This window comes from Astatotilapia calliptera, chromosome 2 (assembly GCF_964374335.1).
Source record: "Astatotilapia calliptera chromosome 2, fAstCal68.1, whole genome shotgun sequence".
Lineage (NCBI taxonomy): Eukaryota > Metazoa > Chordata > Actinopteri > Cichliformes > Cichlidae > Astatotilapia > Astatotilapia calliptera.
In genome coordinates, this window is record NC_137423.1 from 3,455,196 (window position 1) to 3,474,253 (window position 19,058).

Sequence of the window (19,058 nt, forward strand, 5' to 3'; positions counted from 1 at the left end):
TCTCTTTTCAAATTTATTATTGAACCTACACTGTACCTTGACACTGATTATGAAGTGATACTAAATTTAAGTTTGACGTATCCTTAATAGGGATTGCAGCTTCGATGTAAGATGAAAACCATCCATTCGCTTCCGCTTATCCTTTTTCAGGGGCGCTGGAGCCTATCCCAGCTGTCATAGGGCGAGAGGCAGGGTACACCCTGGACAGGTCGCCAGTCTGTCGCAGGGCCAACACACAGGGACAGACAACCATTCACATTCACACCTATTGGCAATTTGGATTATCCAATTAACCTATCCCCACAAGCTGCATGTCTTTGGACGGTGGGAGGAAGCCGAAGTACCCAGAGGGAACCCACGCAAACACGGGGAGAACATGCAAACTCCACACAGAAAGACCCCGGCCTGATGTTGGAATCGAACTCAGAACCTTCTTGCTGTGCAGCAACAGTGCTAACCACCGTGCCACCGTGCTGCCTCATAAGATGAAAACATGACAGCTTATTAAGATAATGTAAAGTTTGTTGTTTCAAAACATAAACAACAATCAGATTCTGCAGACTGATGATTGCTTGGTCCTTATTTAATATTCTGGCAGACTCTGTACCTATTAACCCTTTAGAGCCGGTCGGAGCGGGCACGCTCCGTTTTGCGTAACTATTTTTAAATCCCGGTAGCTCTGCAACCATGTGAGCTAGCGCAATAATTTTTTTGCATATGAAACCAGAGGAGTTGTACTTACATCTTATGCCATCAGCTTGTCCTAGGTCACAGTTTCCTTCCCCATATAGCTTTGCAAAAACTGCATAAAAAGCACTTGCAGCAACAAAAACATAATATTCCAGAAACACGCTTTGCCGATCCGATCAGCTGTTCATAACACTTCCTACGTTGGAATAGACGTCAGCGCGAACTTTTGCATGTCCGCCATTACCTGCCCGAAACCGGAAGTGACGTCATTTTTGCGGAAATGTAGTTTTTTTTACCATCAGGGCCTCATGAGCCTATACTGGTGTTTTTAAAAGTTATCTTTGACTTTATGACTTTCTGTGTCATTTCTGGGATGCTTAGGACTCATATTGCACTGCTGGAAATAGTTTATTTTGATGCATATGCTGCTTTTTTGCAAATTTGCATTATAATATTTATATTCGTTTTTCCTGCAGTATATAAAAATTGTTGTATTTCAAAAATAAAACTATGAAGTCACTCAAAATAAATTTCCTGTGGTAGGAAACTTTTTTGTATTTACAGTTTTGAGGGATAAGCCTCTTAAATTTCTCTTTAGAAATATATGTTAAAAAAGCAAAAACGATTTTCAATTTTTTTGTAGTTTTTTTGCACTTTTTTGCAATTTATGTAATTACTATGCACTTAATGAATACATATTATTAAAATCTGGGCTATAATTGTTGTATTGATGTATAGCAACTTGAAATGCTCCCAAAAATGGCTCCTCAGCATGTAAAAATAGAATATAAGCTCTGGCAGACTTGGTTCTATGGTAGGTCTTAAAGGGTTAACAGATAGCTTTGTTAGCACCTAGTGCATGTTGGTTGCAAGGCAAGCAAGCAGATAGCAGTGTGCAAAATGTGCATTTTATCAAACTGTTGATGAAATAACTTACAACACATTTATAAAATGATAATATAAAGAAACACTGAAATGAAGTAACATGTGAATCCCATACACTCGGACTGGCTGAACATTGGAAACCATCATAATATCATGAGTTTAGGCTCAATGCTAAGAGAACGAGGCTACTCATCTTGTAATTGCAACTGAATATTTCTTGTGTGTTGTTGCTTTCTTCACGGAAATAAATTAATGAGACTGAATTTTAGTCTGACTGCATCAGTTGGCTGAGGTTTTCTAATAGTGGTTTTCTTTGTTTTTCTCAGTCTGTTTCCCCAGGCATGTCTCCATCTGTTTGGTACCTCTGTGCCTTGCCTCTGTAGTCGGTTATGTCTCTGTTTATTCTCTTTTTGCCTTTGTCAAGTCTGTATGTCTCACGCTGTGTTAGTTTCCTATTTTAGTTTGAAAGTCTCTTGTCCTGCATGTGTTACATTCAGTTTTGCTTCCCCTGTCATTAGTCTGACTTTGTTTATCCGTGCTTTGCTTTTCCCAGCTATGTTCCATATTTGTAATTGCCTCATGTGTGTATTTAAGTACTCCGTTTCCCCCTGTTCTTTGTTACGTCATTCAATCAAGGGATGCTGTGTGGCAGGTAGAGAGTGGACCCAAATGCAGAACTTTGCAAACAAACATGAACTCAAAAGGTAGCACTGGCAAACATGACAAAACATAAAGCACAGTTAACTGGAGTAGGCTTACTGAAATGCTAACGCTGACTGATAGAGCGTGTGCAACATGAAGGATATAACGACGGCATGGTAAATGGTAAATGGCCTGTATTTGTATAGCGCTTTACTTAGTCCCTATGGACCCCAAAGCGCTTTACACTCCATTCAGTCATCCACCCATTCACACACACATTCACACGCACATTCACACACTGGACATGACAAAGATCTGAGGAAACTCAGGATACGCTTAACTAAGAACAAGAAAGTGCAACTCAAAACAGTTGAGTGAAGATCCAGGACAGTGACAGAAGGTGAAATAAGCACATAGATGTGTATTTATTCTGAAAGAACTCTTGTGCAAAGTAATTAAACATCCCAACACCAGCCCCAGCCCTTAAAATAAAACTGACCCCCACCCTACCCCCATAGGGACTAAATGTAATCTTCTTCTAAATGTGAAAACCAAGGCAACCATTTTTCACAGATAAAAAACTACTCATGTCACAAGTACAACAAATACTGACAGCACAAATTGCATTAGTGATGAAGCAAATTTATGACAAAGACTGAAACTAACAATACCAAAAAGTCACAAACATAGACTCTGTAAAAGGATGTCAGGTTTATTTTCAAGGACATACTCAATATGTTGATACTTCATCAACATTTAGGAGTAGACACTAGTCTCAGTAAACTCCCTCTTCCTTCTTCCTCTGGTTTTTCGTTCAGAGAAATTCAGTGCAGCGTAGTTTATATCAGCTTCAGTCTGTGTTATAATAAGAACACACAAACATAGTTTAGATTGTGATGAGGAACTCTTTAGACATATGTGAACTGAACAGCTGTAATTTCTCGTACTTACTGATTGGAACAAATTGTCGGTTTGGACTTCTGTCACAGCGCTTTCGTATCCTTAAAATATACATTGTAACAATAAATTATAATAGTGAAATGCACTAAATGTGATATTACCTTGTGAATTTATTGTCACAAAAATCTCACTCATAGACATAGATACATGCATTAAACAAATTCAGATACACAAAGTAAAGGCAGTCACTGTGGGGAAGGAGGTGTCGTACAGATTCATTAACAATTAATTTACCTTATGGTGTTATAGGAAAACTCATTTAAAGATTTTGTTTGTAAAAGGCATGACTCTTTACCTTCAGATAACACTTACCTTTACTTTTCTTACATATGCTTTGTCTGCAGATGAGGAAAACATTTCCAATGACTGAAATGGCCAAACAGCTTATTAATATTGCCATTTGATTAAACACGAGTTGTGTTGTTCGCTCTACAAAAAAGAACACAAAAATTACATTCTTAAAAGGTCTTATAACTTATCTTGATATTAACATAGTTTAGTATAAATGCCAGCAAATAAAACAAAATCATACCAAGTTCAACTGTAGTTCCGTTTCCCAATAATATCTCCCCACATGTGGCCACAGCGCAGTAGTAAGTCCCAGCATCAGAGGAGCTGACGTTCTTAGAGAAGCGATAAACACATCTATCCTGAGGGTCAGATCTTTTCTCACATTGATCAGTTCTATTTCCATCAGTGTAAATTATGTTTGGATGAGATTTATTAGATCCAGCTCTGAACCAGAAAACATTATTAACTCCTGGACACGTCTTGTTCTCAGAATCAGAGAGAACTGAACACTGTAGAGTTGCTGTGTCTCCTGGACGCAGTGGATTTGATTCTATCGGCTGCTGTACAACAATATAGTTTGATGTCCTTTCAGTGTTTCCTGCATAATATAAAATGTATTACAATGACATTCTTCAAAAAATACTCTGAAAGATTAAAAAGTTTGTAAAAGTTGGTCTGTTTATTACCTTTAACTAACAAATATGTCCCACTCCATTCAAGATCACGCCATGCTGTGGTTCCACAATGATAAATTCCCTCATCCTCTTTGATTGTCTCCAGAATAGTCAGTTTGCTAAAATTGTTTGCATTCTTTGCAGAAAATCTTGATTTCAAAAACGGAGAAGCATACACAGGTTCTGTATCTCGATATAGTGTCACAATTAATTTAAGTGTATCCCCAACACTCTGCCTGTACCAGTATACTTTACTCCTGATCTCCATGGGTATATCACACTTTAAGGTTGCTGGTTCACCAAGCTGAACCATTTTCACTGGAACCAGAGAATCTGAGTTAAAACAAAATGAAGAAAAACAAAATTTTGTTTTAGACGAATATCTTAAAATTATTATTAACATAATTATTGATAAATCCTGACAAATCTATTCAACGTAAATGACAAATGACAGAAGAAATTAGCACTTACTCCCATGATGAAGAAGAAGTAATATCATCCATAACACCACCATCTTGACACTGCTCCTTCTCGGGGTTTTTCAGTAAGTTAAGTTGGTGAAAGGAGCATGTTGGGTTGGGCCATAAAAGAAATCTGATTGGTTAACACGGAAGAGACTCAAAAGTAAACTTCCTGTCACACTGGTCTCATTTTGAGCTTTTTAAAAACACATCTTCTCTTTTCATCTTCTGTTGCAAGGTTTCACGTTGTTCACTTTTTATGTTTGACTGTCTCTGTTTGATTTTAATTTTAAATCTTAAGCACAGAAACAGCAAATGGCAATTCTGCTCTTGGTTGTCTTGGTTGCGATATGCACTGCAAGAAATACCTCAAATACATCAAACTCTGCACTTCAGAGGAAATTTGAAAGCAGAATGTTTCATTGCTAAGAGGTCATAATATCTTGTTTTTCAGACGACGTGAACAGCAACATGAAACGATGCTGCATGGTTTTACTTCTTCAGAAAACAGAACAAATGAGTATTTTATTTATTCATATAGGAAACTACCTAGAAGCAGATATTCCACCGAAAGTCACCCACATTAACCACATGTCCAGAATAAGACCAACATTTTAGTTGTGACTGTCAATGGACTGAAAGTAGTCAAAGTGCAATCAAAGTGCTTTTTTACTGCAAGCCAATTCAATCCATGCAGTCATGCAAACATTCATACAAGCGCTTTTCCCAACACCTAAGCAGCATGATGAACATTTGTGGACACATCCACATTGGGAGAAACCAGAGGGGCAGCATCTTCATGAAAAATACTTCAACATGCAAAATAGATTAGCTGGGGAATGAATGACTAAGCTTTTGATTGGTAGAAGACTCACTTTTTTCCTGAGCCGCTGCCACCCCAATCTGAGGATTCAAAATAAGTATACTTTATTATTTCAAGACAGGGTAGTAATAAGGAAATGATGCACAAAAATACTAAGCATATGTCCCAGCATATATCAAGGCTGAGCACTGGGGGTCGGTGTGCATCTGTGAGCAGACTCACAAGAGACTGAGATGCTTATAAAGCTGACTCTCCTCTCACCACTGTGAAATTACTTATGCGGATCATTATTATATGCATGTGTATATTATGTGGAAACACAGGCAGCAGAAGGCAGTATAGGAGCAAATTATCCTGCAGTTGATCATCTGAGCACATAGGTTTTCTTCACTAATCACCTTAGGCAGTGTAGAAGATTCAGACTTTATTGTGAATAAAACTTTGATTAAAACATTTATGAAAAGGATTCAGATCATCAAAAGGGGACAGTCGACTCCTACGCTGTCGAGTTTGAAAATAAAACAAAATCAATGTCATCAGTGTCTTGGGACAACATTTTCACATTAGTAGATATGAGAAATCACTTGGTTGACCAGATTTTTTAAGTTGAACCAGTTATTTTATAAAATACACCCACTTGATATGAAACTGTATATTTTAATCTGGTCCAATCGTTTTTTTTAAATGTATTAAAAAGTGATTGAGCAACTTTCTCTTTGCCTCTTTGCACTTGGCTACAAACAGCCCCAGTGTGAGCTGGAGGTCACTGCTTGATGAAGGCATAAGAAGCCACATCATCTGAAAAAACAAAAACCTTCTTCCTCTTGTCTGCCTTTAGAAATTATGTCCTTAAAATTATGAAAACACTCATTGACAGAAGGGGAGCTGTGAATGATCTGGCCTGAAAACTGTCTTGATATCACACATTCTCAATGCACCCAACCCAGGCCAAGTACTATGAAGTCATGTTTAATGAAAGAGTACAGATGATAGTCAGAACCCGCACCCACACCCAAAGGTTATAGCATTTGACACAGCCGATCACATGGCAGGTAATCTCAGCTGTATTGAAATTCAGACAAAGTATCATAAAAATGATTTAAATTGCTTTGAATATGGGATGGTTATTGATGCCACATGGGCTGCACAACCATGCCTAATATCTAGTGAGAAGCAGTTCTGTGGGAAACAATGCCTTCCTGATGCCACATTGAAATAGATGGGGTACATCAACAGAATACCACGGTAGGTGCCCTTCCTGTCAGGTACGAACAAGAAAGAGTTTCACAGAATCATCAAAATCTGATGATAACAGATTCCAAAACATTGCCCAGTCAGAGTAATCTCAATTTCCACTTCAACATTCAGCTGGCAGTCTTAATTTGCTGTAAATAACACAAGAGTATTGCTCTATTCTGCCTTGTTTTAACAATCCAACCTGTTGGTAGCATGTTGATGTGGGGATATTTCCCTGGCAAACTCTAGGGCTTAGTACCAATTAAATATAGTTTAAAATGCCACAGTCCCTTTATGACAACAGCGTTTCCATTTTCTGATGACTACTTTGATTAGGAAGCACACACAATGTCACAATGTCCCTGCACTCAGTGAAGTCAACCTGCAATTAAACCAGATCTCATTCTAATACAGCACCTTGGGATGTGGTGGAATGGGAGAGTTGCATTTAAGCGTTGCAGCTGATTTTCAGCAACTTCATGATGTTATCATGTTAATATGGACCATTAATATGCACCAAGATCACAGAGGAAAGTTTCCAGCACCTTGTTAAAGCTATGTCCAGTGTTGGGAAGGTCACTTTTAAAATGTAGATTACAGATTACAGAGTACATGGCCCAAAATGTATTTTGTATCGTATTACGTTGCGTTACTCAATGAGAGTAATGTATTATGAATACTTTGGACTACTTATATTATATATTATCATGCATTTTAAAACTACATGATGTACTATTGCTGCGTGATTTATTACTATTACTGAAAGTTACTCACCATACCAATACATATTAGATTTTTAAATCTTAATATAAAATGAGTAACAGTAGGTGGACATGAGGTAAGGCTGCACTTTTTGCAGCGACCTCGTGTAGAAAACTATATAAAACAAGTCCGCGGCTCCGAACTGTAGTAAAGGGACCTCTGGCTAATACGTCGGGTTCGTGTCGGGCTCGTAGCTGAAAACTATAGTTTTTTACTTTGCTGTCAGGATCAACAGAGACAGAGAGAGGCGTCAAAAGGCTGCTCCAAATTAGTAATAGCTTAATAGCTTACTTACAACTGGGCTCGTCAGGTACTCTTTTTGGCTGCAGTGGTTATTATTATATTTACATGCTTCTCCCATTTCTGGTCAGTAACAACTCTTACTTTATGACTCTTCTTTGTCTCCCTCCCTCACGCTCACAGACACATAACAGGTATGGCAGTCGAATTTCCCAGAGGAACCCACCCGAGGGATTAATAAAGTTCTATCTTATCTTATCTTATCTTATCATTCTCCCTGCAGCACGGACTACACTGCCCATGAGGCTACATTCTTTAGGGCTATGCCTGTAACACTCTGTCTATTGCCTTCATATTAAATCATTTTTTCAATAATAATTAAAAAATAAATTTCTTCACGTCATTATGTGGGCCGCAAGTAGAGGTGACATCGTCCGCGAGATTGAGACCCAGGCATTAGAGCAGGGGTGGGCAATTCCAGGCCCCGAGGGCTGGTGTCCCTGCAAGTTTTAGATCTCACCCTGGGTCACCACACCTGAATCACATGATTAGTTCGTTACCAGGCCTCTGGAGAACTTCAAGACATGTTGAGGAGCTAATTTAGCCATTTAAATCAGCTGTGTTGGTTCAAGGACACATCTAAAACCTGCAGGGACACCGGCCCTCGGGGCCTGGAATTACCCACCCCTGCATTAGAGCCTCTTATTGCCTGTTTTGTTTGGGTTTCCAGAGGGCATAGCCTAACATATAAAACAGGAAAAGACCACCATGTAATCCATTTACTTCAGCAAAGTAACTGTATCCTGAGTACCGCTTTTTTAAATGCTAACTGTAACGGAATACAGTCCCCAATACTGGCTATGTCATAATGAACTATTGCATTTGACCCACTATTGGTTAGGTGTATGTAATAAAGTATTTGTTGAGTGTATGCAGATATTTTCTTATGTTTTTATATTCTGTCAAATGTTTCTCAAACACAGTCTCAATTTCCACATCAGAATTTTAAATTTGCACAAAAAAGAGCTTTAACCTGTTTTGCGTTCTGTTGTTTGAAGTCACAAAATAGCAGAAACAAATAGATACCATTGACCAAACATACAAAGCATTGGAGGAATTAAAGAAACATTTATTAATTCAAAATTTAAAAAAAAAACAAGGACTACGTACAGTTTCAAATTTTGCCCTCAGATATGCAATAAATCTAAGTTACAGGCTTTGAGAGCCCAAATGGTGGAACAAACAAATTGCCAAGTCTCAAATATAAGGTCAATAACAGAATATGAGGTTCCTTTTAAAATTCAGGAAATGCTCAACATTGTCATGAAGTTCAACATTTAACTTGAGAGTAGGCGCTGTCCTCAGCAAACTCTCTCTTCCATCTTCCTTTTGTTTTTCTTTCAGAGAAATTAATTGAGGCGTAGTTTAGCTCTTCATCAGCTTCACCCTGCTTTATAATTAAAACCATGAGCAAAAACTGTAATAAATAACTGGTAAAACAATATTTTAACTAACAATATTTGTTATTACTTACAGCTTGGTGCAATTTGTCATTTTGTGCTCCTGATATAGCACTTTCTGTTCCTGTAAATATGACAGTAGGTCAAAAATGCACTTAATGTGGCATTCGTTCCTGAATTTGTCTGACATGTACATATAGAATATATGTTTATTTTCCATTTTCCAAGTGCAATGAGGTCAGTTTTGCCTTTAAGAAAGACTATAACTTCTATAACACTTACCTTTATATGGTTTCCATAATCTTTGGTAGAAGATGAGGAAAACATTTCCAATGACAGAAATGGACAAGAACACTAATAAGGTCATTTGGATAGATATTGATTGTGTTGTTTGTTCTGGAAAATAAAAACAAATAAATCTTCTTAAAAAGTCTTATGCCTCATTTTAGAATAACATGTTATTGTGTATTAATTCCAGTACTTAATTCATAATCGTACCAAGTTCCACTGAAGATCCATTTCCAAATATAATCTCTCCACATGTGGCCACAGCGCAGTAGTAAGTCCCAGCATCAAAAGCGCTGATATTTTTAGAGAAGTGATAAACACAGTTTTTCTGAGTCTCTGATCTTTTCTCACATTCGTTTTTTCTATTTCCATCAGAGTAGATGATGTTTGGGTGAGATTTTTGTGATCCTGCTCTGAACCAAAAGACATTATAATCTCCTGGACATGCCTCATTCTGAGACTCAGAGAGGACTGAACACTCAAGAGTCACTGTGTCTCCTGTACGGTCCGGTTTTGATTCTGTCGGCTGCTGGACAACAGAGTAGTTTGATGTCCTCTGAATGTTTCCTTTATAATACAAAACACAAACATTCTTCAAAGCATGCTCAGAAGATATTTGATAAATTAGGGTGCAAAATTACCTTTCACTAACAGGTATGTCCCACTCCATTCAGCATTAATCCACTCTGTGATTCCACAGTGATAGATTCCCTCATCCTCTTGGATTGTCTTCAGAATCATCAAGTTGCTAAAATTCTTATCATTATTTACATTAAATCTTGAATTTGAAAATTCAGGACCATATTCCGGTGGTGTATTTTTATACAGTGCCAATATCAATTTAAGAGTTTCTCCAATGTTCTGCTTGTACCAGTAGATTGCTTTACTGCTCAGCTCTTTCGGTAAAGCACATGTTAAGGTTGCCGCTTCACCAAGTTGAACTATGTTCACTGGCACCAGAGAGTCTGAGTTGAAACAAAACACAGAAAAACAAAATTTTGCTTGAAAATTTTTAAATTGTTATCATTTCAAAAACATTATTGTTATTATCTATAACTCTACACATATATATTTTACAATAACAACGTATATCAGATTTATGAACAGAGAAAAGTAGCCCCTTACGTCCTTGATGAAGAAATAGCCATGTCATCCATAACCCCACCATCTTGATACTACTCCTTTTTAGGAACCTCATTGCTATTTCTGTGAGAGAAGGAAGTGAGATGAGTGACTGGGTAAGACCATCTATGCATATGATAGCTCTGATTGGTTAAAACATAATAGATTCAAAAGTACACTTCCTGTCACATTGATCTCAACCAGAGGTTTTTCTGTTTCATCTTCTGTTGCAGTTGTTCAGATTGTTCAGTTTTCATATTTATATTCGAGTTTGTGATTGTAATTCATCTTCTCAAGCAAAAAGCATGGATCCATGGATAATAATTATTGGTACATACAACAAGATATACCCCAGATATGTAACACTTTGTAACACTTTCGAGTAAATTTGCAATGTTTCTTTGATGGGAAGGTCATGAAATTTCTTCCTTGGAAGAGTTGAAGAGCAGACTGAACTGATAGAATAATAAGTGCAAGATTTTATTTGTGATTTTTTTTTTGATAATCACAATATGCAAGCTCTTTTTCTATTAGTTAGCTCCAGGTACACCCTTATTCAGAGATCATGGGTATTATGATTGTCGTTATGAAATCAATTTTTTTGTCAAAAGGTTTTCTTTTTCATCCCTGGCTCAAACTACCATCAGGTTCCTTACCTCCAATTTTTTTCTGGGGGAGTACTGTGGTGTATCTTTAAGACTGACTAAGACTCACCCCAGTCCATTTGTTTGTCTTCTCCACTTCCAAACAAGAGTTGCTCCACCTGAGACAGCAAGGAGGAAGTCTGTGCTACAGCCCATCAGCATCAATGGGGAGTGCGTGGAAAGGTTGTCCAGTTTCAAGTCCCTGGCTGTGCACATAGACATAGACCTCCAATGGAGCTCAAATACCTTGGCGGTTGTAAAGAACACCCAACAGCTTCTCCACTTACTGAGAATCCTCAGAAAAGTGGACCTGAAGTGGGGGCTGCTGATTGTCTTCTACTGTTGCTTCATTGAAAGTGTGCTGACATACTGCATCTGTCTATGGTTCTCCAGCTGCACCATGGCACACAAAAAGGCACTTCAGAGGGTCATTAATATGGCCCAAAATATCATCGGACATCGTCTTCCCTCCCTCAATGACCTGTACAGCACTCACAGGGCACGCAGCATCCTGCAGGATTGCACACACCCAGGACACCGGGTGTTAAGCTGCTGCCGTCTGGCACGAGATTCAGTTTGCTGAGGTGGCGGACAAACAGACTCAAGGATAGCTTTTACAGGGCAATAGCTCAAATCAATGCTAACAGACACCAAAGCGCTCCTCAAAGACAAGAGGAGGGCCTTCCGAGCAGGCAATAGAGAGGAGGTGAGAATGGGTCTATGGCGTTATTAAAGGGAAAGATCAGAGAGGCTAAAGAAAATTACAGGAGATAGCTGGAGTGAAAACTCCAGCAGAAGCGCATGAGAGTGGTGTGGAGTGCCGTGACACCCCTCTCCCACTGATTACTTTTACTCACGACCAGATGCAAAGACAAATGAGAAGACTCCACTCAGGCAAGTCTGCTGGCCAGGCAGGATGAGTCCCCGTGTCCTCAAGGCCTGTGCAGCCCAGCCTTATGGATTCTTTAATAAACTGTTCATGTTGAGTCTGAGTCTGCAGAGGGTCCCATTGCGGTGGATGACATCATGCCTCGTTCCTGTACCAAAGATGCCACGTCCCAGTGGCTCCAGGGTTTCGAGCCTGTGGCACTGACTTTCCACGTCATGAAGACCCTGGAAAGAGTCATTCTTGACAAGCTTCCAACCTATTGTCAGGCCACATCAGCATCCCCTTTAGTTCTCTTACCAGCTTACCAGAGCTGAGGACGCCATTGTCTGCCTGCTCTATGCCCATCTGGACCAGCCAGCGAGCACAGTGAGGGTCATGTTTTCAATAACATCAGGCCGACCCTTCTGGGTGATAAGCCCACAGCAATGCAGGTGGATGCCTCTCTGGTGTCCTGGGTTGTTGATTACCTCACAGGAAGATCACAACATGTGTGTCTTCAACATTATGTGTCTGACAAGGTTAGCAGCAACACAGGCACACCACAAGGGACTGTCCTCTCCCCTTTCCTCTTCAACCTCTACACCACAGACTTCAGCCACTGCACAGAGACCTGCCATCCTCAGAAGTTTTCTGATGACTCTGTGGTGGTTTTATGCATCAGTGAGGGCGATGAGATGGAGTACCTGGCTGCGGTTCAAGCCTTTGTAAATGGTGTGAGCAAAATCATCTGCAACTCAACGTGACAAAGACCAAAGACTTGAAATTAGACTTTAAGAGGACCAAACCTGTGACGCCTGTTTCAATCCAGGGAGTCGATGTGGACACTGTGGTGGACTACAAATACCTCGGAGTACACATGACAATGCCCAATATTTTTTATGAGTCTGTTGTGGCGAGTTGTGGGTGGCAGATACCAACAGAGTCAATAAACTGATCTACAAGGCCAGTAATGTTGTGAGTATGGAGCTGGACTCCCCTAAGGTGGTGTAGGAGAGGCGGATGTAGTCCAAAAAAATGCTGGACAATACCTCCCACCCACTCCATTATGTGCTGGCAGGTCACAGGAACACGTTCAGTGAGAGGCTGAGATTAACCAAATGCACCACTAATCTCCCTGTACAACTCCTCCATCTAATGCACAGTTCACAGTGCAATAGTTACACATTTTTGCACATGCTCTGTAGTAAAATTAACAAAGTTTTACAGTTGTCAACCATATATATTTCACCTCTATAATATACTGGATATTTATGATTGAGCTATTCGTATATATTAGAGTTATTTCTTATATTTCTTAACTTTGTAATATATTGTGTTATTTAATTTAATCCAGTCTGTTACAGCTATTGTCTTGGAGCAACTGTAACCACATAATTTCCTTTTAGTATTCTGATTCTGATGATGATATACATTGTGAATAAACATGCTCCCTGTGGGGACACTGAAGAGAGATTAGGCTGGTAGTCAAGCTGCCTCTGGCTCTGTTTTCACTCCTCTTATATCAATTATGATATTGTTAAATTGTTATAGACATTTCCAGATGTCTGCATAAACAGAGGCAGGGAAATAGAGCAGGTAAGTTTTCCCTCACTAATCAGCTTTGCTAACATGTAGAGGAGTGCAGTGTAAATCGATCGTGGCTCAAGAGTTGGGAGTTTGTCTTGTAATCGGAAGGTTGCCGGTTCGAGCCCCGGCTCGGACAGTCTTGGTCGTTGTGTCCTTGGGCAAGACACTTCACCCGTTGCCTACTGGTGGTGGTCAGAGGGCCCGGTGGCGCCAGTGTTCGGCAGCCTCGCCTCTGTCAGTGTACCCCAGGGCGGCTGTGGCTACGATGTAGCTGCCATCACCAGTGTGTGAATGTGTGGATGACTGGATATGTAAAGCGCTTTGGGGTCCTTAGGGACTAGTAAAGCGCTATATAAATATTTGCCATTTAAATAAACTTTTAATAACTTTTCTAGAACATTTCTAGTATATTAACAATGAAAGCCTTAATAAAGACAGGGGCACATTTTGAAACTGGACAAAGACAACCAGAGTAAACACAAAATTTGTAATCATGATTTTATTTATTAAAGAAAAAAATCTGTCCAAACCTACCAGGCCCAAAGTAACTGCCCTCTAAACCTATAAAATGGTAAGTTTAGGTCTAAACTAAAATCAAACATTTGCAATAACTGGAAATTACTTTTACGTTCTGTGTCGTGGTCCTCCAGTCCTCCTGTGCTGGCTTTGGGGGAATGAGCTGACTTGGGGACTTGGGTTTAGTGCATAATTTTTACATTTATGATTTTCTAGTTTCTCTGTTGCTATATTGTGTGCTTGCATTAATCACACAATCTGCTGCAGTGGCAGGTCCTCCTCTGGTTGCCACCCTGCAGTCCAGCACGCAATGTGTTGATTAACTCACATGTTGACAGTCATGTGATCAGCCTGTCTGTTATTTAAACATTTTTTTAAGTAACGCAATAATTACTTTTCCTAGTAATTAATTAATTTACAATTAGTGTTTTGAAGAAGTAACTAGTAACTATAACCGATTACTTTTTTAAAGTAACTTGCCCAATCATTATGTTAAATGTCCAAATAACCATGGAGAATTGGCACCTCCAAGTTTGAGGCCATGGTTCCTAGCTGGTCTGTTGTGGTGATCAGGAGTCTGAGCGCAAAGATGTCAACTTGTTCAAACTACATCCCTGCCATCACCAGTGATCATGAAAGAGTACGTGAAAGTACATGAAACTATATAAATAATGCATGTAGTCATCCATAATTGGTTTGTGGTGCTTTAAAACCTCAATCTTAGCATTTTGGCCTCTGCCATAGTCTTCTCGAGCTAAAAGCAATCATATTTGGAACACAGAGCACAAAATTACAAGCCAAAGCTTGCAAGTGACTTAGTAAGGATTTTATGAGTTCATAGCACACAATGCTTGTGTCAGTGTTGGGATTGTCATGCAAAAAAAAAGTGAATGTATTACACATGACTTACTTAGTCACTGAAGAAAGCAATTCATTACATCGAAATAGTCTCAATTTTTGCATAGCATCACAACCTTTGATCTGTACACAGATTTTCCTTTGATTTTTCGTTCTCCCTGCTGGATTAAATTCACAAATGACCTGAAACCAGATTATACTGCATTATACCTTTGATAACTAGATGTCATTAAATAAACATAAAAAGCATCAGGAGAATTAATTTTGATTTATTGCAGAAAGGATGACAAGTTCATACAGTTCAATCAGGGATGACAAAAAATGCAACAAAACTATGTTGGCTTTGAGAGTCCAAATATAATAAGTAAAACACAGACATTTAAGTTAAAAAGAGTAAAATCAAAGAGTTTCAAACACCGGGTCTGTAACAGGATGTCAGGCTCACTTGAAATTTCAGTTCTATCATTTAACTTGAGAGTAGACGCTCTCCTCAGGCGGCTCTCGCTTCTTTCTTCCTCGTGTTTTTCTTTCAGAGAAATTTAGTGCAGCATAGTTTAGTTCTTCATCAGCTTCGGTCTGCATTGTAAGTACAACAGACAAAACAAATGTTTCTTAATCTGGTTTAGATGGTTATACTAACTTTTCAGACATTTTAACTAAACACCAATATTTTTTATTACTTACCAGTTGGCATAAGGCGTCATTTTGTGCTTCAGTTATTACACTTTCTGCTATAAACATGAGATCATAGTAACAAATACATATTACTAAAATGCACTTAATATGCAGTTTACTTCTGAATTTTTTATAACCATAAAATTCAGTGATATAAATAAATTCTTCCAATAATTAACATAGGAATAATAACCACCATGGAGTGTATTTGCAGTGTATACAATGACTATCTCCCCCATGAATTTATTTTATATAAATGATTAGTCTTTAAATTATTTAAGTGTAACGGAATAATTTTGTTCTCATAATTTTAGATACCTGTAGCTCTTACCTTTAATTGGCGTACATATTCTTCGTTTGCAAACAAGGAAAATATTCCCAGAGACAGAAATGGCCAAACAGACTATTAAGGCTATTTGAAGAAACTCAATTTTTTTGGCTTGCTCTATAAAAAACAAACAAAATAATATGTTCTCAGAATGTCTCATCACTCATATTTTAACATATTTGAAGTATAAACACCAGTACTGAACACAAAATCATACCAAGTTCGAGTGTCGTCCCATTTCCAAATAATATCTCTCCACATGTGGCCACAGCACAGTAGTAAGTCCCAGCATCGGAGGAGCTGACGTTCTTAGAGAAGTGATAAACACATGTCCTCTGAGTATCAGATCTTTTCTCACATTCATTATGTGTATTAGCGTAAATGACTGGATGAGATTCATGAGATCTGTCTCTGAACCAAAGAACTCTGAGACCTCCTGGACACGTCTTGTTGACAGAGTGAGAGACTGAACACTGGAAAGTCACTGTGTCTCCTGGATGGATTGGATTTGATCCTGTCAGCTGTTGAACAACTACTGATGCTTTCTGATTGTTTCCTGTGTAATAAAAATGCAAAGACATTGTGCTGTCATAGTAGCTGAAAAATATTGTAAATGAGTGTTACGTTCCCCTAAAAAGGTTCAGGGGATGAGGGGGATGTAACAAAATGTGTCCAGGTCGAAAAAAGGAGACAGAGAGGCAAAAGAGCTTTTTTTAAAGCTTATATTAAGGATGTACACTTACCTTTTACAAACAAATATGTGCCACTCCAGTTAGTCCTAATCCACTCTGTGAGCCCACAGTGATAGATTCCCTCGTCCTCTTGGACGGTCTTCAAAATAGTCACATTGCTGAAATTGTTATCATTATGTTCCTCAAATCTTGATCTAGAAAATGCAGGACCATATTGCGCTGGTGTAGATTTAAACGATGTCATAATTAACTTTAGGGTATCCCCGTGATTCTGCTTGTACCAGTGGACTTCTCCACTCTGGAGCCCTTTGGGCAAAGCACATGTTAAGGTCACTGGTTGACCAAGTTGAACTGTTTTCACTGGAACCAGAGAATCTGAAAGAAGAAAAAATATATAAAAATGGAAAAAGCTTTTTCTTGCAACAATCAATGCACGCAAATTTTTCCACATAACAAAAAAACCCTTACATCCTTGCCGAAGAACAAACAATGTCATCCATAAGACGATCATCTTGACACTGCACCTCGTTCAGGACTTCACTGGTGTTTTAGTGAGTGAAAGAGGTGGCATGATTGTATTAGGTCAGACGCTAAAATGTATCTGATTGGTTAACACTGAAAAGACTGAAAAATACACTTCCTGTCACATTGGTCTCATCCTGGGCTTTGTGAAGCATATCACCTCGCTTTCAACTGTTCAGATGTACAGAAATGCATTGCAAAAGGGGACAAAAGAACAAGCAGAGCCAATGTCCTTTTTCCAATTAATGTGGCAAAGTTTGTGGCAAACGATTCAGCAGTCGCATTAAATATCACCCAGGTTTACCCCATGGTGGAGCTAGAGGTAAAGACAGGATAATGGCAACTGCAAGATTTTAGCTGTCATTATCCTTCCTCAATTAAATTAGAAAGACTTCTTTCATATCAGCTGGATCCAGAAAACCTAAAAGCCAATGGCACTGTTGTATCATGTGTCATGATAGTAGCCATGAAATCAAATCATTATTTGTCAAGACAGTTTTTCTTAATATGGCACTGACCAAACCCTCTTTCAAATTCAAATGTGCACCATATAAACTTCCTCTGAACTGAAATACACGGATAGAGGTCAGAGGTCACAGAGAGAAATGGGAAATAGGAAAAAAAACAAAAACAGAAAGGATTTCTGAATCTTTTAATCTTTAGTTTTTAAATGTATTTAATAAACTCTAAATGCCCATAATTTATTTTTAACTTGCAAACTGCTTTGAGATCTCAAATTAAAGTTAAAGTTAAAAAAAAATTAAATTAAATTCATACATCTATTTTCTACTGCTTATAAATCGTGTCAGGAATCTATCTTATATACAATGTTCCCAAAACACCTCACCGAAAAGGTGTCAAAGGTGCATCAGTGTCAGATACCCACATCTTCAGCTGTTTCCTTTGATTCTGAACTTTTTAAAAAAAATGATCAAAGTGTGTTTGAGGTTTGACAAAGTTGCTATCAGCAAAGGCTTACCAGCAAACCTCCCACAGAGCCTTTCCTCCTTGTTATCTATGCAAAGCGTAAACAACAAGAAGCACAGAAGTTAAGCTGGCTCATAACTCAAGCATAAAAGAGTCTTAAAGGGAGAATGACCACTAGTGGTGTGCGGATCGATATTGAAATATCGATTCTTCCGATACCAGTAATTTATGTTCTAGAATCGATTCTCATATTAAAATATCGATATTTTAGTACTTTGGGGTAAATTTGTAGTTTTTCATTAACAGGAACACAGTGGAAAGAAACTATCATTCAGATCGTCTAAATTGGAAGGAACTACTTCCGCTTCTGCCTTTCACAGTCATGTGCGAAATACGGCTGTATAAATGTGTCGCAGCCCCTGGCGTGCGCATTCACAACAATGGCTGAGCGTATAAACGGAGGGATGTGCGCACGTATTTTACCTCCACAAACAGCCAAGACGCGGTTTGCGATACATGTGGCAAGACAGTGAGGTGTTGTGGTAACACCACTAACTTCGTCAAACACCTCACAGTGAATCATATCACAGAATATGACGAGGTTATGTTGAGGTGAACTGAAGAGGAGGAGAGGGGCAGGTGCTGCTAGGGCGAGACAGACGTCTCTGAGTCCTTTAGTGCTGCAGGCAGGCAACGTGTTCAAATAGCGCACAGCTTCAGGTTTTTTATTTCTAAATAATAATTCTGCATTATGAAGCGATAAGAACAAGTAGTCTGATGTCCTGTAATCATTATGAAGCTTTATTATTATATTATTATTACAATTTCATAATACAATTACATATTGTATTATAAACATTACGTTTTTGTACAAAGTATCGGTATCGGATCAGTATTGTCGATTTAC

The 19,058-nt window shown here is 38.6% G+C and overlaps 3 protein-coding genes across 5 annotated transcripts; all 3 read right to left on the minus strand.

Moving 5' to 3' along the window:
- Positions 1-2,913: 2,913 nt before the first annotated feature.
- Positions 2,914-4,679, minus strand: LOC113009368 (uncharacterized). Of its 2 annotated transcripts, XM_026147633.2 has the most exons (6): positions 4,614-4,679; positions 4,155-4,475; positions 3,710-4,066; positions 3,490-3,606; positions 3,169-3,218; positions 2,914-3,072 (listed from the first exon to the last, which is right to left on the minus strand). In XM_026147633.2, the coding sequence occupies exons 1-6, from the start codon at positions 4,654-4,656 to the stop codon at positions 2,974-2,976; spliced, it is 987 nt and encodes a 328-aa protein (XP_026003418.2). In that variant the 5' UTR covers positions 4,657-4,679; the 3' UTR covers positions 2,914-2,973. The 2 variants fall into 2 exon arrangements, with proteins under 2 accessions (XP_026003418.2, XP_080165331.1); XM_080309205.1 differs by having other exon boundaries at positions 2,914-3,218.
- Positions 4,680-8,598: 3,919 nt separating this feature from the next.
- On the minus strand, positions 8,599-12,412 carry LOC113009360 (uncharacterized). The gene is made up of 6 exons (XM_080289922.1): positions 12,373-12,412; positions 10,054-10,377; positions 9,623-9,979; positions 9,407-9,520; positions 9,199-9,248; positions 8,599-9,111 (listed from the first exon to the last, which is right to left on the minus strand). Exons 1-6 carry the CDS (start codon positions 12,410-12,412, stop codon positions 8,995-8,997), a joined length of 1,002 nt encoding a protein of 333 aa, XP_080146048.1. The 3' UTR covers positions 8,599-8,994.
- Positions 12,413-15,259: 2,847 nt separating this feature from the next.
- Positions 15,260-17,326, minus strand: LOC113029875 (uncharacterized). Of its 2 annotated transcripts, XM_026180901.2 has the most exons (6): positions 17,171-17,324; positions 16,754-17,077; positions 16,228-16,566; positions 16,014-16,127; positions 15,692-15,738; positions 15,260-15,583 (listed from the first exon to the last, which is right to left on the minus strand). In XM_026180901.2, exons 1-6 carry the CDS (start codon positions 17,211-17,213, stop codon positions 15,470-15,472), a joined length of 981 nt encoding a protein of 326 aa, XP_026036686.2. In that variant the 5' UTR covers positions 17,214-17,324; the 3' UTR covers positions 15,260-15,469. The 2 variants fall into 2 exon arrangements, with proteins under 2 accessions (XP_026036686.2, XP_080145833.1); XM_080289707.1 differs by having other exon boundaries at positions 16,754-17,326.
- Between the last annotated feature and the right edge of the window lie 1,732 nt (positions 17,327-19,058).

What these genes read in the sequence shown, in the direction of transcription:
- LOC113009368 (XM_080309205.1), bottom strand. Translation starts at nt 4,656, where the DNA reads ATGGTGGTGTTATGGATGATATTACTTCTTCTTCATCATGGGA. An exon ending in ACTTCTTCTTCATCATGGGA is followed by an intron (nt 4,476 to 4,613) that starts GTAAGTGCTAAT and finishes GTTTTAACTCAG; the next exon opens with ATTCTCTGGTTCCAGTGAAA. An exon ending in CATATGTAAGAAAAGTAAAG is followed by an intron (nt 3,219 to 3,489) that starts GTAAGTGTTATC and finishes GTATATTTTAAG; the next exon opens with GATACGAAAGCGCTGTGACA.
- LOC113009360 (XM_080289922.1), bottom strand. Translation starts at nt 12,412, where the DNA reads ATGGGCATAGAGCAGGCAGACAATGGCGTCCTCAGCTCTG. An exon ending in CAATGGCGTCCTCAGCTCTG is followed by an intron (nt 10,378 to 12,372) that starts GTAAGCTGGTAA and finishes GTTTCAACTCAG; the next exon opens with ACTCTCTGGTGCCAGTGAAC. An exon ending in TGGATCTTCAGTGGAACTTG is followed by an intron (nt 9,521 to 9,622) that starts GTACGATTATGA and finishes TTTATTTTCCAG; the next exon opens with AACAAACAACACAATCAATA.
- LOC113029875 (XM_080289707.1), bottom strand. Translation starts at nt 17,213, where the DNA reads ATGATCGTCTTATGGATGACATTGTTTGTTCTTCGGCAAGGATGTAAG. An exon ending in AATATGTACGCCAATTAAAG is followed by an intron (nt 15,739 to 16,013) that starts GTAAGAGCTACA and finishes TCATGTTTATAG; the next exon opens with CAGAAAGTGTAATAACTGAA. An exon ending in ATGACGCCTTATGCCAACTG is followed by an intron (nt 15,584 to 15,691) that starts GTAAGTAATAAA and finishes CTTACAATGCAG; the next exon opens with ACCGAAGCTGATGAAGAACT.